Raw genomic sequence first — 27,490 nt, 5'->3', positions numbered from 1 at the left:
ACATAAACAAAAACTATGAAATCCAGATTTGTGGCTTTTAGTCCACGTGTGGTAGTTCTGAGGAAGTCTTTGCTAGCATACTTCTAAATGTTTTGCTGATTTGTAAAGTTAAAATTTGCTGCCTCTTTAAGGAAAATAGACTCCAAATATTGATGACTCATCCTGCACTACTCAATTTTCTGTCCAATCGGATACTGTCTAGAGTGTGAATGTCCCTCCCCATCACTCTATTTGCAAACTGAGTAGAAAACAATACCTTATGGCAGTGCTGTAACTATATCTGAGAAAATGGCCATTACATCGACACACCTGTTAAAATCTTTTTTTTTAATATTAATGAGGATTTGTTCTACAAATGTAAGGGAAAAGTTTTTTGATATGTCCCAGCAAAACATCCTGTTTCAATAGGAAATGCATTAAGAGAGAAAACCCTTTTCTTGAAGTTGTAATATGTAATTTTTTTTTTCTTAAAAAAAACTCACATGCTCCCTCATTTTTTTCCCCATTGGTCAGACATGGTGTATTATTAATTATTATATTATTGTTATACTATTATTTACTAGGGGTGACCCCGAATAGTCGATGCTTCGATAGGAGGAGCCTGATTCGACTCCCAATCTCACAGTCGAATATTCACGGGGTGTTATGATCATGCCATTTTGGAAATATGGGGGTGCTCAAATCTTTGATTTCACATAAAACTACCAGTTTTCTCCCAATAAGTTAATATACTGCCTTTTAAAATAATGCTGTAAATAAGAATCTGAAAAGAAAGAAGCTTCAAATAAATATTTTAACATGCGTGGATAAATCCAACCACCCCTATAGATTTAAGATTCACTTTCCATAATCCGTGACCGACAGAGGAGCATTTTGGCAGCAGGCATTTAAATCTTTAACAAGACTCAAATTGACCAAGGCAGAGTGAAGTTAGGGTACAACTTACCGATTTCAAAACATTTCAGCCGGTTTATATATCGTGTATATATTATTTATCTTGTATACGATGCATTTGGTTGAGTTGCCTTGCAGTAAAGCGCTTCATTGAGGTACGGTTATTATCTCTTCAGCGTGCGCAGCGAGATCAGGACAAACAACAATGCAGAATATTAATAACTATGACTGGGACTGTCATTTACATAACATTATAACGAGAACACTATTATAATAAAACGCTGTGATGTTTTAGAGTTTAGCTGCCGTGTTTCTACGCACTGTTGCTTGAAGAACTCGTCCACAAAAGGAGTTCATTCAGAGCCACGTAGACACGTTGTGCATTCGGGGTATTTCGTGCAGATAGCCTATAAGTCGCAGTATTAACGTTATCTTGTATAAATAACAAAGCGTATTCTATAGGCTATGAGATGAGTTAAATCCAATTGATTTGAAAACCTATCAAAAGCTTCATTCTACTGGTCATTTTCAGCGCGTGCAGCTCAAAACAAAAATGCAGAACATTAATACCTATTGTCATATACATGAGAGCACTATTGTAAAAAACAAACAAAAAACGGGTTTCGCTGAGGTTTAATGTTAACTATCTTTTAATCAAAACATGAAACATTATTTACCCCGGCCGTTTGTATCTGCGAGGCGTCCGTTACACATTTTCCCTGTGTGTTAACGTCAGTAATTATGCCTATCTCTTGGTAATGTATTTTGCCCCGCCCCCAAAGATATGATTCGACTATCAGTCGAATATCGGCAAGATTCGAAAATTCCGATTCGACTATGAAAATCCTTAGTCGGGGACACCCGTAGTATTTACTAATATTTTACTAATATTTAATTTTGTGCTTTTGTCATTTTTATTAGTTCTTTGTTGTAATATTTCTATTTCGCTTTAATATTTTTAAATTTCAGTTTTAGTAATTTTAATATTTAATTTAGTAACTTATTTTAGTTCTAAAATTTTAAGGTATTGGTCTAATATTTATAGTTTGTTTATTTCAGCTTTTTTAATGATTGAAAGCAAGTTTTAATGGTTTGGTTTTAGTTAACAGTGACAACGCTGATCATAGTCCCGCTCTAATCTCATGCCATCGGTAAAAGCGGTGTTGTTGTGGTGTCAAAGTCATGCACTCAAAAAACAGCTTGCAGTTCAGTTTGCTGCCACTAGTGGAAGAAAAATCATATGTTTTGCCTTCAAATTGTGGTCATGGCATAAGTTATAAGGTATCTCTGTGTATGTAATGGACATAAATGTTCTTAAATGTTGTCAGAGCTGCTGGTTTGAGGATGCAAATCTACCAACGGTGTCTGACTGTGTGTTGTGAAATCTTGGTGTCAGCTCTTATGTGTACTAATGCATCGGTCTAATCCTGGTGTTCTGTCCGGGCCTGTAACCTGAGCACGGTTTCACCCCTTAGCACTGCCCTTTCAGACTTACAGTTACAGTAGATGTGCGTGTAACCTGAGTCAGGAGTGATGGAACCTCAGGGTTTCTGATGAGAAACGAGTGAAATTGATTTTGCTCTAATTCCCTCTGTGCTTTCAGAGTCTCTGCAGCATCTGCCAGAGTGAAACACACACAGTCTCTGCAGGAGAGTGTGTGTAATGGAGCTGTGATTGAGTTTGGATCCAGCTGAGTGGAGTGAGACACATATATCCAGAGACGATGAACAGTCTCTGTTCTTCTGCGAGAGGTCATTGAGGGCTGTTAGATCTTTATAGGAGGTTATACATGGTTATTAGAGGGGTTTGATTGACATGAGTGTGTGTGCAGTGAGAGACACCGAGCACACACACACACACACCTCACACCACACCAGCTGAAATAATCAGCCTTTGTACTGAGAAAACAGAACATGAAATTCTGTGCGTGTCCATTGTTTCCTGTCGTGTTTGTTGGTGGTCTCAATCAACCTCTAAAACTACAGTATGTAATTTGTTTAATGTGTGATTAACTTGAAATTTGGCAGTTTTTTACATGGCGAACCGAAGCTAAATTTAACTGCAAAATCTTACGTTTTAGAAATAAGAATTGCGTTTTGCATCATTTTCATTATAATTAATCCCCAATTATCTTTATTTACTGCAATTTCAATTTTTCTTTCTCATTACTGTAATGCAGAAATAAATACATTTAAATCGTAAAGTATAAAATATGACATTACACATGACATTATCTGTTATACTGTAATTCATTTATGCTAATTTTAATTTAGAAAAATTATGCCATACAGAAAGTATTTTCCTATGCTATTTTGATGTCAACAGCTACAGCCACAGTAGAAACCCATTAAGTTTGTGTTTTTGTGGTTGCAAACATAGTTTTTGATTTGTGTTAGTGTATGTTTGAGAGAAATGTGTGTATGTAAAGAATTTTAGGTCATTAGCCGCAACCACAATAAACAAACAATTAACTTTGTGTTTTTGTGGTTGCAAAAAAATATTTTTAATCTGTGTCAGAGTATGTGAGAGAGAAATGTGTGTATGTTAAATCTACTCAAATCCGCTGTGGTTCCTTTGTTGCGGTCAGAGTTAGCATTCTAATCGCTCAGGGAAGAAGAATGGCTTGTGTGTGTGTGTGTGTGTGTGTGTGTCAAAGTGAGAATGTTGCGTGAACAATACCAGCCTTCAGATCACTCAAGAGATTGTACTGTGCCTCTCTTTTTCTCTCTTCCTTGTCCTCATAGTACCTGGTATGTGATTTGAATATATAAAATGTTTCTCATTAATATTCTATGAGGTGCATGCATATGGGTCCGTTTCCATTGGCTTCCCTCTCTGTACAAGCTGCTCTGGGGCCTCTAGGGGCCTCTCTGGTTCCTTGATCACTTCCCACTGCGACATTCCTGACAATACTGACTCATCTCTGCTCTGACTCTCTCCCTGCATGACTGACGTTATCTCATTCTCTCTCTGTGACTGGATTCTCTCCCTCCACAGTCAGTGTGCAAAGGGACATTTCACCCAAAAATGAAAAATCTGTCATTTATACGACATTATTGTTGTTCCAAATCAATAAGACCACAAAAGGAAATCAGAATCCTCACATTCCTTTCCAAACTATTAGTAAATGTGCTTGTCAAGCTCTTTAAATGACAAAAATCACCATAAAAGCATCAGAAAAGTGTGCAACTTGTACATTATATTCCAATATTCTGAAGTCATTAAGTAGCTTTGTACGAGAATCAAATGGAATTCTCTTGCAATTTGAATATGCGCATAAATTTGTCCCGCTTGCGTTATTCAATTTCGGAGCTTTGGCTAAAGGGAAGATTATGGGCAAATAATGACAGTCTTTTTTTTTTTTATTTTGGTCTGCTAATCCTTTAATTCTGGAAATGTTTGGCTCTGTGATGCAAATGTGGGAGTTTAGATTCTTTCCTCATTTGTAGTGTGTGTTAAAGGATGGATGTCTCTCAGTGCAGTGTTGAGGTTTACTGCAGTGTCAGAGCGAGGGTGTGTGTTTATGTTTTAGTAAAACGATTTTGGCCCATTTGAGTGGTTCCTCATGCCTAAAATGACAGACACTCAATGGAACGTTTTGTAAACAGTTTTGTATGCAAGTTTCCAGAGAACTGAAATCCCTGAACCCCTCTTTATCACTTTGTCTGGACTGATCTGTCCCAAAACTGTTTGAAAGCTGCTATGGGCCTGTTTTCAGCTTCAGACCTGATTCAGTCTTGGAGAATTTCTCCCAGCTGAGTTTTAGAGTTTAGTTTGGCCAGAGTTGTTTTTAGGAAGATTGAGTTTGTTTTGGAAATGGTTCATACAGTGCCTTACTGATAAGAAACTTAGCATATAGAAAACAAGATTGTCAACTCACATCCTGTTACTGGAGCAAACATATGGATCACATTCCCAAACATTTACTGATAAACGGCATCTAAGAGATGGTTTACCTAAAAATGGCAATTTTCTCGTTTAGTTGTGCTGTAAACATGTCACTTTTTCCACATGCTTATTACAATGATTGCTTCTCTATTAGCCAGATGTTATGCATAATCACATATTTGTGTAAATAACGCTCTTGTTTTTGTCTGTAGGTTGTGTAGTTTGACTTTGAAGAAGCTAGTGGTGACGAAGGAACTTGACAAGGAGCTGATTTCTGTCGTCATCGCGGTCAAGATTCAGGTTAGTAATCAGCTTCATAAAGCGTATGATGTTTTTCAACAGCAAGGTCTAGATTTTTTGCAAAAAAGAGCACATTTACAAGTTTAGAGACAATAATCAAATATTCTAAGAGGGTTACAATACATGAGAAATGAATTAGTGTATTATATCGTAATGTATAATAAAGAGTCACCAAAAATACAATATTCGTCAATACAGAATGATGATAAATTCCTTATGGCCAAGGTCCGAAAAGCTGTTCAATAAACAAAATCCCAAATTAAGTGGATAATTGCTTCTTTAAAGTGATGACAGAAGGAACAATTAGGTGAAATGCAGATAAAGTGACTGTTTGTGTCTGTAGGGCTCCAAGCGAATCCTGCGCTCTCATGAGATAGTGCTGCCCCCTGCTGGTGGGGTGGAGACTGATCTCGCTCTCACTTTCTCGCTACAGGTAAAGATATCTTCAAAACACACTTTTTCAAATTGCTCAGTCATATAAAAGGCTCTGAACCAAAACTTAGTGAACTGCCTAGTTATCTACTGCTTACATTGACAGCTGCCTTGCCTGACAAAGAACCTCATAAGTGATTGATTTGGAACACTCTGCTGCACTCTGTGCAATGCATTATACATACAAGTATACATGCTGCACTGCTTTAAAATTAAAACAAAAGGAAGATATCATAGAAACAGCCTTTGCTTTGAAAGTGTGTCTATGATGCCTGTAAATGCTCCCTGTGTAGGCAGCTCACTAGGTTTTGAAACAGAGCCAATATTGCTTTTAAGACATAATTTCAATGTGCTCTGAATCATTCTAGAGTTTCATTAAGAAATTGAGTTTGATGTTTTTCATGTCTCTCTCCTGTGTGTACATGTTTGTATGTGAGTAGTACCCTCATTTTCTGAAACGCGAGGGAAATAAGTTGCAAATCCTGCTTCAGCGGAGGAAGAGGTACAAAAACCGGACAATTTTGGGTTACAAGACATTGGCTGCTGGTTCTATAGACATGGCAGAGGTATTTCGGATTTCTCAGTGAGGTTAATAATTGCTTTTGAAGTATACACAATGCTTACATGCTGATTTGTTTGTGTGTGTAGGTGATGCAGCATCCTGCAGAAGGTGGACAGGTCTTGGCTCTTTGCAGTAATCAGAAGGAGTTACTGGGTAAAGTTGCTGAGATTTGGATCTATTCCCTGTCCAGTCAGCCCATAGACCACGAGGAGGCAGCCATTCTGGGGCAGAAAATCAAATGTTCTGGTAAAAAAAAACATACACATCAATTTTTAATTAGTCTAATGGCACGTTTCCACTGCGTGGTACAACTCTGCTTGGCTCGGTTTGCGTTTCCACTGTAGTTTAGTACCGCTTTAGAGTGGGCAGGATTATACACATCAGCTATCAATGAGAGGAACGTCTGTACTTCCTCAACCAGCCATTTATTGGTTGTTAAAAAAAGGAGCGTTCGTTTAAAAAAAAAATAGTTGTGTTCGATCGTTCGCCGGCTGTGCTGATTTAAATCTAGCGGGTCTGGTATGGCAAGTTTAATGATGCAGGTAGTGACTAATCAGTGATCAGCAGGGTTTACACTCACATTTTGGTAACGGTACGGCTCGCTTGGAACCTCAGCCGAGGTGGTACTGAAAAAAGTACCAGGTTCTGTACCCAGTGGAAAACCCCCCCAAAAGTGAGCCGTTCCGAACCGTACCATGCAGTGGAAAAGCACCATATGACATGTCCCTGGCAATAACAAATTGTTTTCTTTATGTGATGTGATGTTATACACTAAACAGGTTTTTTGTTTCTATATTGTAATTTACTGTGACTCGTGTTATCAGCACCTTATCAAATTTAAGCATGAGTTGCTGCGCACATTATTCATAAAATTAAGTTAATTTCTCACAAAATGTTTATTAATGATTATTCAAAAAGTATATTCTGTTTCAGACCAGACATACAAATTCTCTTTTATAGTACCAAACTTATTTAAATCCATTAGTTATATTATGTACTATCTAACCAACTTCCTCCTCTATTGTTATTAGCAAGTATTTTTTCCTCATTCATAATTTATAATATTCAGAATATTTTTTGTCATAACAGAATTCAAAAGAAAAATGTATCCATTTTTCATATTATACACTATAACAGAGATTCCTAAACTTTTTTTGTCAGCCGAACCCCTTTAACCTGGATGTTTACTTGAAGTACACCCTGAGATTTAAGTTTTTATTTACTTTTTATTATTATTATTTTTTATTTTTATTAATTACTTTTTTTTAGCTGAAACCCTCGCGACCAAGACCTTCATTATAGTGCTTTTGCATACTAAATGTTTTAATGCCTTTTTATTTATTTATTTTTATTTAAAGCAAAAATATATCTAATGTCCATTTATGAGTTATAATTATTTATAGGCATTATTTAAAAATCATTATTGGTTTATCATATCAGCCAAAATGTCAATAGCTTTTCATCACTAGCTGGAACACTGCGTTGACCAATCGGTATTCAGGCCTGGGCCTTTCCTTTTTCTAATATTGTTTGTTTGACTTCGTAGATAATTACTCAGAAGAAGAGTACGAAAGCTTCTCATCGGAGCAGGAGGCCAGTGATGATGCAGCTCAAGGACAGGTAATTACAAACACACACACATGAACAAAGCTACCTCACTTCCCTCTTTTTCTGCTGACTCGTGTATGTGCATGCTCCTCAGGATCTTGAGGATGACGAGTACGACATGAGGAAACCAAAAAAGCAGAGGAGGTCAATAGTCCGGACGGCATCGATCACCAGGGTAAGAATGCCAGAGAACAATCATCACTGTCAGATGTGATTGGGTAGTAAACAGACTGTTAATACAAGTGTGTATGTCTGTGTGTGCTTCTCTTTCTCCATTAGCAGCAGAACTTTAAGCAGCGCGTGGTGGCATTGCTCAAACGGTTCAGAGTTTCTGATGAGGTGAGTAATTATAGAGTCTATTTGTTTTTTAAATGTATAAATACATGTCAGTCAGGTTTTGCAGGTTGACTTGTGCGGTGAACCAATAATTTTTTTACAATTTTTTTCCATCTCAGTGGACCAAATCCGTGTTTGTGTGCAACTTAGTTTGTGTTTAACTAAATGTGCTTTAGATTTACTAAGACCTCTCACGTCTGACATGATAGGTAGTCTAAATATTATCAAGTCAAGCCAAGCCACCTTTATATTGTAGTGCTTTATAAAATACAGATTATTCAAAGCTGGTTCTTAGTAATAAAAAGGAAAATAATGAGACATTCAAATTCTAAAAAGACATTAGTGTCATTATTTAGCTCAAGTCAGTTCAGTTTGATACAGTTCAGTTTATTAACTGTGTAAAGTTCATGATTGATGAAACAAATTTAAATAATCTAGACAGAAGACAATGGTTTCATCATCCAGCTCAATTCATTTCAAGAATTGTTGTCATATGATAGTGTCAGTGTATTCAAATCAATAATATTACTGAATTTTAAGTGTCCTTTAAACCACAACTAAGCAAGCCACAAGAGTGGCAAGGAACTCGTACTCCACCAGGTGACAGAAATGGAGAAAAAAAACCTAAAGAGAAACCAAGTTAATAAATAAGTTGTAGGTTGTAATAAATTAGTTGATTTCTTCTGCTGTTGTATGATTCTGTTCAGTCTGTGATCAGTCAGCAGACCCTTGCCTGGCTCCACAGATATTAATTTAGCTGTGCGTAATCAGCACTGCTACGGAAACCCAATCCTTGTTTGCTGATAATCTTGCCGAGTGGAGTTCTGCACAATGAGAGCAGGACTGACACAAGGACTTTGGCTATAATATTCATACTGCTTCTGCGGTGTATAGTATGTATACTGTAAACATTATGCAAATGTATGTACTGTATGCATAAAACTGCACAAATTGCACAATTTTTACCCACAGTGCAAAGTACTGGATTTGACCCTCGATTTTCAATGTAATAAACTTAAATAATGTTTTTACATTTTAAAAATTTTTGTTGACACATTTTACACATAATTGGATTTAAAAAATACTTGCATAACCATGCAATGCAAGGAGGTCATATATATTCTATATATTCAACAATTTCGACATATAAACAGGTAAGCATGAAAAAAGAAAATGCTGTGCACAGCAAAATAAACACCTGCCACTTTGGGTTCAGAGGTCAGTCGTTTTCTGAAGGACAGAAAGTGTGTGGTGATGTGCAGAAGCAGCAATGACGTCCAGCGGGACAGAAACATGATCTCATCAGCATTGTGTCTCGGGTTACTTCCTGTTCTGACTGGACACAGATTCTTATTATGGAACCATCTGAAACCTGACTGAAGATTTTCACAAATATTTTATATTAAAGGAAGTTATTTAGCAGCTAAAACTGTCAGTAGGGTTATGTTTGTAAGTACTAGCTTACAACTTACTAAATGTTGCCCAGTGTGTACTGTATACTGCCTGCTATTTCAAAAACAGTAGTACGAGAAATGGTATAGCCATTAATCAATGTAACATCTAAAGCAGTAGTGTGCTGCATTGTTGTAACATGACCTCCTAATGTTGCATGTTTAATTTAGCAAGTGGAGTCTCTGTATAATATGGAAATGGTTTTTTGTCCACTTAGTGTTGTTGTTGTGAACTATCCAATATGGTTTCTATGAATCAAAATAAAGCTGAAATGAAATAAAATATAAATATTGGGTGAAAAACTTTGAAATGTTGCCTTGAGAGCCACCTGAATTGAAATGAGTTTAAATACAGATATCACTAAAACTGAAAAAAAAAGGAAAATAAAATAAAAAAGCTAATAGAAATACTTTTTATATAATATTTTTTAAATAATACAAATGACAAAAACAACATAATTACTATAAAATGTACAGTCAAAATTAAAATTTAAAATAAAAGCTAAATATGATTTCAAGAATAAATTCTTAAATACTGCAATAACACTGGTGTAAAAATGTTATTTGGTAGTCCAGTTAAATTAAGTAAAGGGGTAAATTTAAGTTACGTTTATTTATATGATATCATATTTAATACACAATGGTAATTCAAAGTGCTTTACATAAAAAATATATTTTAGTAGTATGCTGTTGTCTTCATCTGAGACTGAGCATTTTTTTTCTAAATTGATATCTTATGTTCACTGAAAGCAAACTCTTTAAAATGTAATGTTGGAATTTGATTTGATATATAAAATCATCATGTAATATGAGTATTTAATTTCTAACATCTATATAGTAGCAGGAATGACATTAGAGCATTTAGCTCATTTAGCAGCAGCTTGTTAAAATCTGTTAAGAAGCCGGATTTACCCTGAACATTGATGGCTGCAAACAAAGTCCTTGATTGATTTCCTCTCTCATTAATAATATCCAGGAACATCACATGGCGCTTTGGGATCGATTACCCTGCAGCTGAGTCTGAGCATTCTCTGTTTCATCAGATTATGCTTGACCCTCGGTTGCACCATCCCTCACTCTTCTGCCTTGCACATTCATGCAGTTCAAATGAGGAATAAATAACGTTTAAATGTTTGTAGGTGTTAGACTCGGAGCAGGACCCAGCCGAGCCGCCTCCAGAAGTAGAAGAAGATCTGGATCTGGAGAGTTTAGAGTTTGAGAATCCGAGTGACAGTGGACCGGATCTGGATGATGATGAAAGTGTTCTCAGCACCCCAAAACCCCAACTCAAGTATGTTAAGAAGAGAGTTTGTTCATTGGTGTTTATTTAGTGCTATATCTGTTAATGTTGAGATGTGTGTTATTTTATTAACCCTCGTGCGTTTACCTTTTTGTGTCTGTGTGTGGTTCAGGCCATATTTCGAAGGAATTTCTCTATCCAGCTCTCAAACAGAAATTGGGAGCATTCACAGCGTTAGGAGTCACCGAGAGCCGCCCAGTCCAGTAAGAACTCATTCATGTGTTTAGAAGATATTTAAAAGCACACATAGCATACACTTAAACTGACTTGAAATAAAGCTAATAATACTAACCCTTTCCAAATATATATGTGCCATTCAAAAGTTTGGGGTAATTATTTTAAAAGAAATTAAACATTTTATTGATATTTAATATATAGATTATATTATTTACATTATTTATATATATTATATATTTAATATATAAAATATTTGTTATAAAAATGTATTTTTCATTAGTGTTCAGAATCCTAAAAAAATATTTCCAGAAAAATATTAAGCAGCACAACAGTTTTCAACATTGATGGTAATAAGAAATGCTTCTTACTGGAGTTGCTGAAAATGTGGCTTTATTAACAGCAACGTTTCGACCCTCAGGGCTTCATCAGGCCCATTGATGGCCTGATGAAGCCCTGTGATCCTTAGTTGTCCTGCACCTGAGCCCGATCTGGGTGGTTGGGATGTGCACGCCTGTTTGACTTTTTTGAAAATGTGGCTTTGCCATCTAAATTATATATCTAGAATATTGAAATATAAAGAAAACATTCATTTTAAATTGTATTACTTTTTAACAATACTGATGTATTGTATGTATGATTAAATTAATTCAGCTTTGTTGAGCATTAAGGACTTCTTCAGAATCATTAAAAAATCTTATTGACCCCCACTGTTGGAATGGTAATATATATAGACATTATTTTTAATCAATTGTCCCCATGAGGAGGAATTATAAGATAGGTTAGAAACATAAACACTTTAGTTTAATCACTCCTGAGCTAACTCTCCACCTCTCTCTCTCTCTTTCTCTGTTCAGATGGATCCTGATAAAATAAGGGCTGTAGGTGGAAAGTTTCAGATGGATAATGAATCTGATAATGTTTCAATGGTACGTCCTTCACTATTGTAAGATATTCACTGAATATCAGATCAAAACTCACATGTTTGTTTTGAGATGAGCTCTGGCAGGCGCTCTAAATCTGAATCACAGATAATGAATCACCCACATTGAATCAACATGTGGTGTGGAGGCAAGAGATCAAAACAATAATAATCAAAACAGTAATTCTGAACGGAATTTCAATAGAATTTTTAAGTGTCAAACTCTGACTAGAAAAAATATTATATATATATATATATATATATATATATATATATATATATATATATATATATATATATATATATATATATATATATATATATATATATATAAACACATACACAGTGCCCTCCGAAAGTATTGGAACAGTAAAGTCAAAATTGATCTGTTGGCTGTGGAGTCAAGACATTGACAAATATGATTAAAAGATGAATATGAGACAAAACTACAGAATGTCACGTTTTATTATTGGGTTATTCAACACACAGATGTTTTACCAGCTAAGAAGTTCAGCACTTTTAGAGTTTCATCCCTCTATCTGATGTGAGCATAAGTATTGGAACAGTTGCCTCACAGGTCTTTCTAAGTGATCAGCTGTGTCCTGTTGCATTAATTCTTCAGATATTAAAAGCAGGGAATGTGTCGTATCAGTTATATCCATTACTTCTGTATTCTGAATCTTGCATTCGATGATGACACACACAAACCAGGATGAAGACGAGGGAGCTGACTTTGAGAGAAAAGCAAGCAATTTGGATGCTAAAAGAAAAGAGGAAGTCAGTTAGAGCTCTAGCAAAAACAAAGGGCATGGAGAAATCAAGAGTTTGGAAACCACCAGCGACACCAGCAACCAACAACTACCTGATCGGCTGAGAAAACAACAGTAGTTGATGACAGACAAATCATAAAAGCTGTGAAAATGAACCCTAAAAGACATGTCTGTTAAATCACCAACAACTTCCAGAAAGCTGGGGTGATGCTCTGACAATCTACTGTCCTCAGGAGACTTTGACACAGAATTACAGATGCTACACAGCAAGATGCAACCTCTGACCAGCACCAAAAATAGAAAGGTGAGATTAGAATTAGCAAAACAGCACAAAGGTGAGCCAGAAGAGTTTTAGAACTGTGTTTATGAACCGATGAGACAAAGATGAACCTTTATCTAAGTGATGGGAAAGCAAAAATGTGGAGAAAAAAGGGGAACTGCAATGATCCCAAGCATACAGCCTCATCTGTAAAGCATGGTGGAGGTGGTGTCATGGCATGGGCATACATGGGTACCTCTGGAACAGGCCCTCTCAACTTTACTGATGACTTAATGTATGATGACAGTAACAGAATGAATTTGGAAGAGTACAAAACCATCTTGCATACCAATATTCAAGAAAATTCCACCAGATTCATTGGGAAGTGCTTCAATAATGAATATTTTTAATATTGTATATATAGTATTAATATGTGTCTTTGGGTTTTAGGGTAATCCTGAGGTTGTGACCCCGACCACAGAACTGGAGATGATGGACAACATGGACACTTTCATGGAGAGGTTGCCTCCTACTGGCCGGATGACCAAAACAGAATCACTGATCATTCCATCCAACCGGTGAGGATACATAAACCCTTTATCACTGCAGTTAGATGAAGAGAGTATAATAGATTTTACCTGTTAAAGATAACTGTCAAGGTGCTGTACTTTTCTTTTCTTTTTAGATAAAGCTTTCTCTTGTGTTTTTTTGTCAATCCTGCTAAGTTTTTTTGTTAAAAAATAAAAAGGTTCTGCAATATGAATAACTTTCTCTCTCCATCTGAAGGGTGGAGCCAAAGTTGGCAGGGCGACGGGGACGAAGCACATCACTTAAAGAGAGACACACCAGTCGACCGCCCAACGAGAGAGCCAACAGTCTAGACAACGAGCGCTCGTTTGACACACGCTGCCACTTACAGGTCAGATAGAACCTCACTGCACACAACAAATATACCCCTGTTACTAAACAGAAGCAGCAGTTTTATTTTATTGGAACTAATTTTGATCTCCGTCCGGTTAGATTCCACGTAAAACGGTTTATGACCAGCTGAACCACATCCTGGTGTCAGACATCCATCTTCCCGACAGCATCATCCTCATTAACACCTCAGACTGGCAAGGCCAGGTATGATTGACAGCTGTCAACACTACATGGCAGTTTTTCTGTGATGGCACATATTGCGAATTATCAGCTGTAGATTCTGGCTGGTGATTCACTTATGTAACCCTCTTCCTGTCTTTTTGTCTCAGTATGTATCTGAGGTGTTACAGAATCACGGTCTTCCTGTTGTGTGTACATGCACCACGGCTGACATACAGGCTGCATTCAGCACCATCATCTCTCGCATACAGAGATTGTGAGTCAGACACTTCATTTCTTCTTCATACTTCTGCCATTTGGTTTCTAGTTTTTCCAGGATAGTGACGCACTATACACTTATTTCTCCTTTTCTCTTTCTCTCTAGTTGTAACAGTAACTCAGTCACACCGCCTCCTGTGCGTATCGGAGTAGCAGGAGCTCAGCATTACCTGTCTGTCGTTTTGCGTTTGTTTGTGGATCACCTGACACATAAAACCCCCGACTGGCTCGGATACCTGCGATTCCTTATCATCCCTCTTGGTAAGTGCAGGAGTCAGAGACAAAAGTGAGCAGTCGCTGGCCAATAAAACACTACCAGAAAAGCTAAAATAAAAACAAAAAAATGTGTGTGTGTGTGTAGGGGTTCATCCAGTGGCTAAATATCTGGCCAGTATAGACTACAGATATAACAGCCTGTTCCAGGATTCAGCGTGGAGAGATCTTTTCCACAAACCAGAAGCACCAACATCAGGTAACCTTCTCTGATATACTCGTTCACTCATCATTTCACAGATCATTATATATAATATTATAAGGATATATGATTAGAAATGTTTAAACAATGAATTAAATTTATGAAATTTTAATTATATATTTTGATATTGTGAAGTATATTTTATATTCTACTTTTTATGTTTTATATTATTTTGTATTGTTATATATTACAATTGTGTGTTTTTTTTATATACTGAGATATAAATATATATATATATATATATATATATAAATGATGTAATTCTTAAATAGAATAAAAAATTATATTAATATAAATGTAGATATTTTTTTTTAAATGTGTGTATATATATACATACAGTGCCCTCCATAAGTATTGGAACAGTAAAGACAAAATTGCTCTGTTGGCTGTGGAGTCAAGACATTTGCAAATATGATTAAAAGATGAATATGAGACAAAACTACAGAATGCCACATTTTATTATTGGGTGTTTCAACACATACATGTTTTACCAAATAAAAAGAACAGCACTTTTAGAGTTCATCCCACTCATTGATGTGAGCATAAGTATTGGGACAGTTGAACATAAGGCATATAAAAGATTAAAAGCTATTATTTAGTTGCAGATCTCTTGTGCACAATCACAGCAGTGAGTCTGTGACCCATAGACATCACCAGACTCGTGGTCTCATCCTTTGAAATACTTTCCCCAGCCTTTAATGCAGCCAATTCCAATTGTTGCTTGTTTTGGGGAGTTTCTGCCTTTACTCTCCTCTCCAGCTGGTGAAATTCATGTTCAATCGGATTTAAATCTGGAGATTGACTTGGGCAATCTAAGACTTTCCATTTCTTTGCACTTATAAATTCCTTGACTGAACTGGCAGGGTGTTTTGGGTCATTGTCCTGATGCAATATGAAGCACTTCCCAATGAATCTGGTGGCATTTTCTTGACTATTGGTAGGCAAGATGGTTTTGTACTCTTCCAAATTCATTCTGCTACTGTCATCATACATTAAGTCTTGGGTGGTGATGGCGCAGTGGATAAGACACATGCCTTTGGTGTGAGAGACCCGGGTTCGAATCCACTGTGAGACACCAATGTGTCCCTGAGCAAGACACTTAACCCCCTAGTTGCTCCAGAGGCGTGCGACCTCTGACATATATAGCAATTGTAAGTCGCTTTGGATAAAAGCGTCAGCTAAAATGAATAAATGTAAATGTAAGTCATCAGTAAAGTTGAGAGGGCCTGTTCCAGAGACAGCCATGCATGCCCATGCCACGACACCACCTCCACCATGCTTTACAGATGAGGCTGTATGCTTGGGATCATTTGCAGTTCCTTTTTTTTTTCCACATTTTTGCTTTCTTATCACTTAGATAAAGGCTCATCTTTGTCTCATCGGTCCATAAACACAGTTCCAAAACTCTTCTGGCTCACCTTTGTGCTTTTTTGTAAACTCTTATCTTGCCTTTCTATTTTTGGTGCTGGTCAGAGATTGCATCTTGCTGTGTAGCATCTGTAATTCTGTGTAAAAGTCTCCTGAGGACAGTAGATTGTCAGAGCATCAGCCCAGCTTTCTAGAAGTTGTTGGAGATTTTACAGACACGTCTTTTAGGGTTCATTTTCACAGCTTTTATGATTTGTCTGTCATCAACTACTGTTGTTTTCTCAGGCGATCAGGTAGTTGTTGGTTGCTGGTGGTTTCCAAACTCTTGATTTCTCCATGCCCTTTGTTTTTGCTAGAGCTCTAACTGACTTCCTCTTTTCTTTTAGCATCCAAATTGCTTGCTTTTCTCTCAAAGTCAGCTCCCTCATCTTCATCCTGGTTTGTGTGTGTCATCATTGAATGCAAGATTCAGAATACAGAAGTAATGGATATAACTGATACAACACATTCCCTGCTTTTAATATCTGAAGAATTAATGCAACAGGACACAGCTGATCACTTAGAAAGACCTGTGAGGCAACTGCTCCAATACTGATGCTCACATCAGATAGAGGGATGAAACTCTAAAAGTGCTGAACTTCTTAGCTGGTAAAACATCTGTGTGTTGAATAACCCAATAATAAAATGTGACATTCTGTAGTTTTGTCTCATATTCATCTTTTAATCATATTTGTAAATGTCTTGACTCCACAGCCAACAGAGCAATTTTGTCTTTACTGTTCCAGTACTTATGGAGGGGACTGTATATATTCTACACTTTTTTTATATAGTATAATATACACCATACACCGTATTTTGATTATTAATAATGTTTTACCACATTTTTAAATATATTAAAAGTGTATATATATGTAAATGCACACACATATTTTTATAAATGTTTATTTAAAAAAATCAACATTTTCTCTTTATTCTCTGTCAACTTTCTCCAGCAGTTCAGGACAGTCCAGATGTGGTTTCCAGGGTAACACAGTACATGTTGGGAGCAAACGGAGCTCATCAGCTGCCCATAGCAGAGGCCATGCTTACCTATAAGCAGAAAAGGTGACACACACATGCACAGAGCAGCCCAGATCCATCATTTTATAAAAGAATTAAACCTTTCAGAGGAGGCAACTTAAATGTTGTGTGCAGAACGCAGTGAATATGAAATATCAGTGTGATTTTTAACATGGTACCACTCGATAATAAAACATATTCAAAGATTATGACTCCACAATTGTATTTGGCTAAATACAATTAAAAGAATATCAATTATCTCTTGATATAAAAGTGCTTTGAATATGTATTATTAAAGGCTGGGTTCATTTTCAGATGTTTTGAAGATGCAGATATCTGGTTTTCACTCAAAAAGGCACTCGATCCATTTTGTTAATTTTTCCAGATATTTGCATCTTTTTCATGAGCATCCTCCTCCTTAAAAGTCATGTTTGGACAAAAAGCATGTGAATGTCACTGTATATCATCTGTCTGTAAATAACATACTTTATTTCTCTTTATTTTTTTCTTTTCCTTGCCCTCTCTGAAGGAAAAAGAGCTTTCATTTCGATTTTGCTGTAAGGTATTGTGGTCCTCCTGCCTGTGCTGATACCGTAGCCAATCAGATACATATCATCTTCCTTTCTCTGGCTCGTTCTTCTCCTGTAGTATCGAGGGGAATTACAGCTGAGGGAGAGCAGAGAGATTCTGTTGAAACTCTATAGATTCTAGCCACACTTTACGATTTGGGGTCTATTCAGGGTGAAAACTGTTCAGTGGGCTTGTGTGCTGGGGCTTCCTTTCCTGTAGCTGCCATATCGAGCATTGCAGTTTCTCCCTTTTATTTCTCCTCCACCTTCTGATGATTTTGGAATTAGCCATTAAATTGTGTAATAAAGGCTGCAGTGTGGAAAGAATCTGAAGGTTTTATTGGATCTCTTGCTGCTCTGGGATATGAAAATTACCTCCATCATCCTCCGCACACCTCCGATGTCCTTCAGCAGAGCACACAATGTACCAGAGCCTTTTCAGTTTAAGCTTCTTGTAACATTCAAACCCTCCAAGGACCTGTGATATTTTTTTCAGGATTCTTTGACGAATAAAAAGTTAAAAAGAGCAGTGTTTATTCGAAACAGAAATTGTTACAATATACAATACTATTCAAAAGGTTGGGGTCTGTAAATTTTATTCATTTATTTATTTATATAGGGGAAGTCGTGGCCTAATGGTTAGAGAGTCGGACTTGTAATCCGAAGGTTGCGGGTTCGAGTCTCGGGCCGGCAGGGATTGTAGGTGGGGGGAGTGAATGTCCAGCGCTCTCTCCACCCTCAATACCACGACTGAGGTGCCCTTGAGCAAGACACCGAACCCCCAACTGCTCCCCGGGTGCCGCAGCATAAATAGATGCCCACTGCTCCGGGTGTGTGTTCACGGTGTGTGTGTGTTCACTGCTGTGTGTGTGCACATTGGATGGGTTAAATGCAGAGGACGAATTCCGAGTATGGGTCACCATACTTGGCCGTATTTCACTTCACTTATTTTTTTTTTAAAGAAATTAATACTTTTTTTCAACAAGGAAGTGTAAAATGGATAGAAAGTTATAGTAAAGACTTGTAATGTCAGAGAAGATTTCTATTTTGAGTAAATGTTGTTCTTTTTAACTTTTTATTAATCAAATATTCAAAGAAAAAATATCATAGGTTCCAAAAAAATATTAAGCAGCACAACAGTTTCAACATTGATTATAAATCAGCATATTAGAATGATTTCTGAAGGATCATGTGGCACTGGAGTAATAGCTGATGACAATTCTGTGCCGTGTTACAGAAATAAATTATATTTTAAGATATACTGAAATGGGAAACCAATATTAAAATTGGCAATAATACTTCACAATATTACTGTTTTTTCTTTATTTCTGTTCAAATAAATACAGGATTAATGAGCATAAGAGACTCCATTAAAAAAATATGAAAAATCTTACTGATCTCAAACTTTTGAACGGCAGTGTATATGCCATTGTAATGTTGATATGTAACTCTGGCATGTCAGAGGATATTTTCAGTTTGAGTAGAAAAATCAAGGATGCAAATGATTTCAAATGATTGCACTTTCATGAAAAGGCAGAAAAATATCTGAGGTGAACAGACTTTATGATGGAGGTAAAATAATTTCTTCATTTTCTGTCTTCATGTTCATTTTTCTCCCCTCTAGTGATCTCTTTCTCTCTCTCTCTCTCTCTCTTTAATCAGAGTAAAAAGCCTAAACTACACAACACTCACACATTCACAGTTTTGATTCTCCGTGCAGGTGCTTGAAGTATTGCTGCTGATATTGGCTGAATTCTCAGTTATTGGTTTCATCAGTGTCTCTATATTCTCCAGTTTGCAGAGCAATAGACCATCTGTTTTGCCTTTCACTGAGAGCAACTTCTATTTCGGCTCAAATGCAGTCTGTGAACTCCCTCTGTTTGGGCTTGTGCTGTGTTGTTTTTGGGGTGGTTCGTTGGCACAGATTATTTATTCTTTCTGTTCTCTTATAATTTGCTTCTGGTTTTGGGTTTTGCTCTTCTAGTGATCAGAGATGGTTTAACCGAACATGAGATTTCAGTCTGAATGTAAATCTGTTGGTTGAATTGCAAAATTAATATTTAGTATTTTCATTTCATGCTGAACAGAGTGGTTATGTCGTGATTCATTTTATTTTTGAATATAATGTACAAGTAAGCATAAACATTTTAACATTATTTTTGTTGCTTGATCTATAATCTCTGCATTAGACCATCTCTGGTTCATGTAGCTTGAAGCTGAGCCATGACTGAGAATGCTTCTTTCTTTTCGTTTTTTAGGGGCGGGTGGGGCAGTGGCATAACGGTAAAAACCGATTAGGATTATGCTGGCATGACTCGCTTTACAGCATTTATTTGTAGCATGTCTCGCTTTTTTGGATGACACAAAATCACTGAAAGTTGGGAAGAATTTGAAGTTAAATGACGCTCCGTTGGAGGGGCAAAGAATAAATGAACCAGACAGTGCGATTGACAAAATCGGTCTTAGAAGCCTTTTCTCCTCAGAGATCAAAATGGGTGGGGGGGGGTGGGGGGGGTAGATATATAGTGTGCAGTTTCATGGGTTTAATTTACCAGTCAGTAAACCATGTGTTCTTTTTTCCTCTCACAGTCCCGGTGAAGACTCGTGTCAGAAATTCATTCCTTTTATTGGGGTATGTGTTCATTTACAATGACGTTTTATAGTTTGAAATATTTTATTGTTGTATTGAGCTCAGAGTGTTTTTGTTTTCAACCTGTCTGCAGGTGGTGAAAGTTGGGATTGTTGAACAAACTTCTACCACATCTGGTTAGTTGTACTGTCAATATATTATATATTAAATATGGCTGTCAACTAATATGAACATGTAAACCCATATAAAATGACAAAATAGTCAGAAAAAAACTAATTTGAAATGGAATAGTTTATTGAACCTTTAGACAAAATCTAACAAATAAAGTTTACATTTGTGTGTTTTTGAGTATAATATTTATACATGAGGATTTTATGCTTGAGGAGGAAAACACAGATTTTATTCAGAGGCCCAAACTGAGCAAAAATATGCAATTTCCTGCTGATATGTATATGGCTAAAAATGAAGATAAGAACTTCTGATAGCTTATAACACAAATCAGTCAGATCTTTATAACAGTATAGCAGCTTACTTACTGTACATTAAATTAATATTTTACTCATGTCACTCTATATCTCACAATAATATGTCTCACAGTAAGATGATCTTTAAATGCTTAGTTTTATGATTTAAAAAATCTGTAGTTTTTTTTTTTTATTGTAGGAAGCAAAACATAATGAAGCGCAATACAATGATAATTGAGAGACAAATAAATGTTCCTCAAGCCTGATATATAATTTTTGATACACTTTATCATGATTTGTATTTTATATATATATATATATATATATATATATATATATATATATATATATATATATATATATATATATATATATATATATATATATATATATATATATATATATATATATATATATATATATATATATATATATACACTCACCTAAAGGATTATTAGGAACACCTGTTCAATTTCTCATTAATGCAATTATCTAATCAACCAATCACATGGCAGTTGCTTCAATGCATTTAGGGGTGTGGTCCTGGTCAAGACAATCTCCTGAACTCTAAACTGAATGTCAGAATGGGAAAGAAAGGTGATTTAAGCAATTTTGAGCGTGGCATGGTTGTTGGTGCCAGACGGGCCGGTCTGAGTATTTCACAATCTGCTCAGTTACTGGGATTTTCACGCACAACCATTTCTAGGGTTTACAAAGAATGGTGTGAAAAGGGAAAAACATCCAGTATGCGGCAGTCCTGTGGGCGAAAATGCCTTGTTGATGCTAGAGGTTAGAGGAGAATGGGCCGACTGATTCAAGCTGATAGAAGAGCAACTTTGACTGAAATAACCACTCGTTACAACCGAGGTATGCAGCAAAGCATTTGTGAAGCCACAACACGCACAACCTTGAGGCGGATGGGCTACAACAGCAGAAGACCCCACCGGGTACCACTCATCTCCACTACAAATAGGAAAAAGAGGCTACAATTTGCACGAGCTCACCAAAATTGGACGGTTGAAGACTGGAAAAATGTTGCCTGGTCTGATGAGTCTCGATTTCTGTTGAGACATTCAGATGGTAGAGTCAGAATTTGGCGTAGACAGAATGAGAACATGGATCCATCATGCCTTGTTACCACTGTGCAGGCTGGTGGTGGTGGTGTAATGGTGTGGGGGATGTTTTCTTGGCACACTTTAGGCCCCTTAGTGCCAATTGGGCATCGTTTAAATGCCACGGCCTACCTGAGCATTGTTTCTGACCATGTCCATTCCTTTATGACCACCATGTACCCATCCTCTGATGGCTACTTCCAGCAGGATAATGCACCATGTCACAAAGCTCGAATCATTTCAAATTGGTTTCTTGAACATGACAATGAGTTCACTGTACTAAAATGGCCCCCACAGTCACCAGATCTCAACCCAATAGAGCATCTTTGGGATGTGGTGGAACGGGAGCTTCGTGCCCTGGATATGCATCCCACAAATCTCCATCAACTGCAAGATGCGATCCTATCAATATGGGCCAACATTTCTAAAGAATGCTTTCAGCACCTTGTTGAATCAATGCCACGTAGAATTAAGGCAGTTCTGAAGGCGAAAGGGGGTCAAACACAGTATTAGTATGGTGTTCCTAATAATCCTTTAGGTGAGTGTATATATCTCAAGTAAACCAAAGTTGCTTCAGTCTAGTAAAATTATAATCTTGAAATATTACTAACAATATAAAAATGTTATTCTTATGTTTACTTTATTAAAATAAGTAAAGAAAAAAAAACACATGTACCACAACCTGAATGTTGGATGTTTGTACAATTATACTAAAATTATACTGTTATTTACTGAAAACTATTAAATATAAAGTATTTATCAGATGACAGAAGGAATGAAGTAGATTGTAAAATTTGGATGTTGTTTATAATTTATAGGCATTAGAAATGTGTGTATCAAATATGACAGTAGACTTTATAGCAGGGGTCACCAAACTTGATCCTGGAGGGCCGGTGTCCTGCAGCGTTTAGCTCCAACTTGCCTCAACAAACCTACCTGGAAGTTTCAATTATACCTAGTAAGACCTTGATTAGCTGGTTCAGGTGTATTTAATTATTGTTGGAGCTAAAATCTACAGGACACCGGCCCTCCAGGACTGAGTCTGGTGACCCCTGCTTTATTGGGTTAAAATACTAAAACAAATTCTAAAAATGCATGAAAAATGTGAAATATAACCAACTGTGAACCTAAAATATTCATTTATTTTATTTACACATACACATACATATATATACATGTTATATTTAATGTGTTTTTTAATGTTTTGTGCATGTGACTGTGTGTTTGTAGGCGATTCAGATGACGCTGCTCCTGTGGGCTCTTCTCTTCTCTCGTCTACTCCTCCTGCACAGATCTCACCATTACTGAAAGAAGTATCTCCAACGCCTCCCTCTTCTCCTTCTGTGCACGTGTCCAGGTACAAACACACAAACACACACAGCACTAGGTGTCTGAGATCTCTGTAGTCTTCTGCTTTCTCACCTTGTCTTTGTGGCTGCAGTTCTCCTGGAGGAGGTCAAGGGGAGTTGATGGGTCTTCAGGTTGATTACTGGATTGCTCCATCAGAGAGGAAGAAAGAAGTGGAGAAGAGAGACTCCTCTACCAAAAACACGCTCAAGTGCACCTTCCGCTCGCTGCAGGTTAGCCGCCTCCCACTGGGCGGAGCAGAGACGACACATCAGCCGACCATGTCCATGACTGTTGTCACCAAAGAGAAGAATAAGAAGGGTAAGACACAGAAACACAGTCAGTTCATAAAATGTACTGTGTTGTTGAATAAGCATCAAACACTCTGTCTCTGTGTTCAGTGATGTTTCTGCCTAAAAAGACCAAGGATAAGGAGGCGGAGTCTAAGAGTCAGGTGATAGAGGGCATAAGTCGACTCATCTGCACAGCCAAACACCAGCAGACCATGCTGAAAGGTGATCAGCAAAGTAATCATTGCAACTTACAATACATTCAGTAAACTTTGCTTTGCGAGGTCTTGTTATCATCATCATCATCATCATCATCATCAGTTTGCTGTGCTATGAAAACAACTTTAAACTGTAGGTTTAAAAACTCAAAACTTCCTGCAAGCTGCAAAAGTGGCACATTTCAATGTAAACTGATTTCTGAACCTGCTGCAATGTAGTTTCAGCCTTTCAATTTCAGCCGACAGTTAAAAAATATATTTATAATGCAAACCACCAGCCTTGACTAACAATATAAACTGCAGGCATTTCAAATAAAAAATTGGACCACCAGTTTAATGTAATATAAATTTAATAATAATAATAATTACACTTAAATGTGTTTTTTTAATAATTGTTTTATTATTTAGTAACAATAAATTTTATATACCATTAAACATTTTGTTTTGTTTTTTTGGAAGAAATTATTCGGCATGAATTTTTTATTTATTGATCATGACTTGACAGTAAAGGCTTTTGTGTCAAAAGATTTCCATTTCAAACAAGGTTATCAAAATTGATAATCAAAGAATCTGGAAAAAAGTATCACAATTTTCACAAAAATATTAAGCAGCACAATAGTTTTCAACATGGATAATATGTTTTTTATTAAATTTTTTTGAGATTCTAATCAGCATATTAGATTGATTTCTAAAGGATCATGTGACACTGAAGACAGGAGTAATAAAATAATATAATTTGTAATAAAATAGAAAACGGTTATTTTATATTGTAATAATATTTCGCAATATTACTTGTTTTCAACTGCATTTATTGAATTTACGGACGGTCTCTTAGGCTCACCAAATCTGCATTTATTTGATCAAAAATATTTGATAAATCCTACCAACTTCAAAACTTTTGAACAGTGCTATATATTATACATACTTCTCTTTATAATTTAGTTATAGATGATGTATAATTTATATTTGTGGAATTCATAAAAACATGGTTAAAGACTAAAGACATGCATGTATTTTGCTTCCTCCCTGCAGTGTTGATAGATGGAGTAGAGTGGAACGATGTGAAGTTTTTCCAGCTTGCGGCTCAGTGGTCATCTCACGTCAAACACTTCCCGCTCGCCATCTTCGGACCCTCCAAAGGGCCTTACTGAACTACAGCCTCACATCTTCACTCCTCTACGCTACGGCTGCCTTTACACTCAGTGCTGCCTGATGTTTTTATTTTAAATATCTGCTTTCTCACGGTGTTTTTTGATTTCGTTGACATTTGATTGTTCTTTTATGAGAGGATTGATGCGGTCTTAGCAACAGGGCATATTTTTTTTGGACTACGTATGTTAAAACCCTCCAGTGTTTATAGTGAAATGACTAATGAACTGAATCTTTAAAACTGATCTAACTCCGTAACTAGTGAGTTTTCGGGTGGTTTTGTGTCATTCTGCAAAGCTGTATCCACACACTTCAGCAGCCAGCACTCTTGTGGGAGAACAAACCAGCAAAAAGGGGAGAAAGGAACTGTGCTTTTGTTACATTAAAAGGACAAAATCTGGATTGGATTTTGCATCGGATGGATTTTCCAGATGGCTTGGCTTTATCCTGAAGACAGCTATAACGTTTTCTCCATCTCTCTTGCTCCATAACCTCAGAGAGTCTCTTGAAGGTTAATTGTGTTTGTGTTGCAGTCTCCACCTCGTCATATGTGGTTTACTTTGTAGGTTTGTGTGTGTGTGTGAGAATGTATTCACTGAAGGTACTGAATGCTAAAGCACTTTTAAAACATTACTAGATTGTGTTTTTGTTATGTAATGCTTCCTGTGGTGCACAGCGCTGTTCACTCCAGCTAAAAACGGCAGCAAAGCTTTGTGGGAACTTTGGAGACAGAAACTGGACTTAGTGTCTGTGTCTACATTAGACGGATCAGTGTAAAACCTGTGTGCTGCACTCTTTCAAATCTTTTTTTAATGTAAATGTTTCCTAGAATGAAATGTACGCTTGTTTGAGGATGTTTTCTTGTGAAATGTCCAGTTTCCCCCAGATGCTGTAATGGATTTAGTATAATGTGCCTAAAACATGTGTCCAGGTCATACTTAACCCCAAAATCAAAAGAAAAGAAGTTTTGTTATAAAGGAAATGCAGCATATTTTTAGGATTATTTCATTTTTAAACAAAGTTTTTATATATTTTTGTTTTTGCATTGTGATGACATTTTAATGGTAATTAAATATATTTACACAACATGGTAATATTTGTTGTACTACCTTTGTTTAAAAAAAAAACTTATGTGATTATTATTTGATTATTCCCACTACTATAGGTCATGCATTAGATGAACAATATATTAAACGTTTCTGAATCTTGGTTAGTTGTCAAGTTGTATAATTTACTAAATTTATACTAATACTAGAATATACTAAATACTAAATTGTATAATTGACTATTTCTAAATTAGTTGATGCATTATGAATTACCAGTAAATAACAATATGATCATAAATGCTCAAATTGAACCTTATTGGAAAGTGTTGGGAAAAATCTCATGAGAAATATGTTTGAGAATACCGAGCAGCAAACTTAGAAGCAAAACATCCAAACATTAGAGTAATTATTTATCACAATTCAGAAAAACTTGATGGCCAAAAAAAAAATGTTCTTCTGATTTTGGGGTGAAATATGACCTGTAGATGTTTCATGAACACTAAACAAACAAGCTACATTCAAATGTCACTATATTTTATCCTCACTAAATGTAGCATTAGAATGACAGTGTTCCACAGCCTGTGTGCATACAGTATACCTGCCTGTAGGTGACATGAGCACGTATAGATGCTAATGACTCAGTGTTATAAAGGTATTAGACATGCCTTTTTCAGAAGGCCTTTAGCGAGGCTCTGAACTATCTCTTAGTCTGCTTTGCGAGACGGTGAGATTGTTCAATCCTCATTACTAGTAGTTTTAAATCAAATTATATTGTGCCTCATTTGCTCCTTAGAAAGCCAAAATATGTCAAAACAAACCAATCCACACAGACTCGCACTTGTCACGATTAATGCAAGCAAGTGGCAAACATGTGCAATGATGTCAGTGTTGTTTCTATTTCTGGTCAGCAGATTTCTATTTCATGCTTGTCCAGACTGTAAAAAGGTTCAAAATTTATCATACACAGTATGCTGATGATGTCCGTTTATAGTTAAAGCTGTGCTAAAGAACTGTCTGTTTGCTGTTTAAATGTATACCTTCCAATAGTATTAGATTAGCTTTGTTTTGTCTTTTATTAAAAAATATCATTTAAAAACCATTTAATTTAAAAGTTCTGCTCCAGTTATGGGGGATTACTCAATTTGTATTTGTAAGAACAACTGTCGAAAAAATACTACCACTGTAATTCCTTACTGGAGTTTAATAAAACTACACACACTAAGATTTGTTTTGGTCCCTGCTTGTCATTTTTATGCTGGTTTAGTGAATATTAAATGGATATTCGATATTTGCACTTAGTCACCAAACATTGATTCTGTAAGTCTTTATCTCTGCTAATGTTTTCTCTGAATCACAACATGATATAGAATACCAAAAGTTTTTGAATGTGATATTGTAAAATTTGAATCTGAATATGTTATTTATAATTTGGTAACACTTTATAATAACTGCACACTATGAATCATTAGTTAAACATTAGTAAATAGTCAATTCATCCTTTATAAAGCATTGTTCCAACATTAATAGGCATTAATGTAAGCAGTTTAT

General features: G+C 36.2%; 1 protein-coding gene across 14 annotated transcripts in view; it reads left to right on the top strand.

Annotated features, from left to right (window-relative positions):
• LOC306884448 (phosphofurin acidic cluster sorting protein 2-like) overlaps nucleotides 1-27,168 on the top strand; it is a 43,233-nt gene extending 16,065 nt beyond the window's left edge. The window contains exons 2-25 of one of the 14 annotated variants that reach the window (XM_079440307.1): nucleotides 4,995-5,082; nucleotides 5,426-5,515; nucleotides 5,955-6,080; nucleotides 6,163-6,322; nucleotides 7,623-7,696; nucleotides 7,779-7,859; nucleotides 7,964-8,023; nucleotides 10,611-10,762; nucleotides 10,884-10,974; nucleotides 11,803-11,874; nucleotides 13,347-13,474; nucleotides 13,683-13,815; nucleotides 13,917-14,021; nucleotides 14,147-14,253; nucleotides 14,362-14,516; nucleotides 14,617-14,727; nucleotides 17,094-17,202; nucleotides 17,687-17,719; nucleotides 20,316-20,358; nucleotides 20,450-20,492; nucleotides 23,123-23,249; nucleotides 23,334-23,560; nucleotides 23,641-23,754; nucleotides 24,780-27,168. In XM_079440307.1, coding sequence (XP_079296433.1) covers nucleotides 4,995-5,082; nucleotides 5,426-5,515; nucleotides 5,955-6,080; nucleotides 6,163-6,322; nucleotides 7,623-7,696; nucleotides 7,779-7,859; nucleotides 7,964-8,023; nucleotides 10,611-10,762; nucleotides 10,884-10,974; nucleotides 11,803-11,874; nucleotides 13,347-13,474; nucleotides 13,683-13,815; nucleotides 13,917-14,021; nucleotides 14,147-14,253; nucleotides 14,362-14,516; nucleotides 14,617-14,727; nucleotides 17,094-17,202; nucleotides 17,687-17,719; nucleotides 20,316-20,358; nucleotides 20,450-20,492; nucleotides 23,123-23,249; nucleotides 23,334-23,560; nucleotides 23,641-23,754; nucleotides 24,780-24,898 — 2,548 coding nt within the window. In that variant the 3' untranslated portion in view covers nucleotides 24,899-27,168. Of the gene's footprint in view, nucleotides 1-4,994; nucleotides 5,083-5,425; nucleotides 5,516-5,954; nucleotides 6,081-6,162; nucleotides 6,323-7,622; nucleotides 7,697-7,778; nucleotides 7,860-7,963; nucleotides 8,024-10,610; nucleotides 10,763-10,883; nucleotides 10,975-11,802; nucleotides 11,875-13,346; nucleotides 13,475-13,682; nucleotides 13,816-13,916; nucleotides 14,022-14,146; nucleotides 14,254-14,361; nucleotides 14,517-14,616; nucleotides 14,728-17,090; nucleotides 17,203-17,686; nucleotides 17,983-20,315; nucleotides 20,359-20,449; nucleotides 20,493-23,122; nucleotides 23,250-23,333; nucleotides 23,561-23,640; nucleotides 23,767-24,779 lie in introns of those variants that run through there. The other 13 variants (XM_079440306.1, XM_079440309.1, XM_079440308.1 and 10 more) reach the window with 13 other exon arrangements.
• The last annotated feature ends 322 nt before the right edge of the window (nucleotides 27,169-27,490 follow it).

Source organism: Barbus barbus (genome assembly GCF_936440315.1).
Source record: "Barbus barbus genome assembly, chromosome: 18".
Lineage (NCBI taxonomy): Eukaryota > Metazoa > Chordata > Actinopteri > Cypriniformes > Cyprinidae > Barbus > Barbus barbus.
The sequence above is the reverse complement of the archived record's forward strand: the minus strand, read 5'-3'. Positions and strand labels throughout refer to the sequence as shown.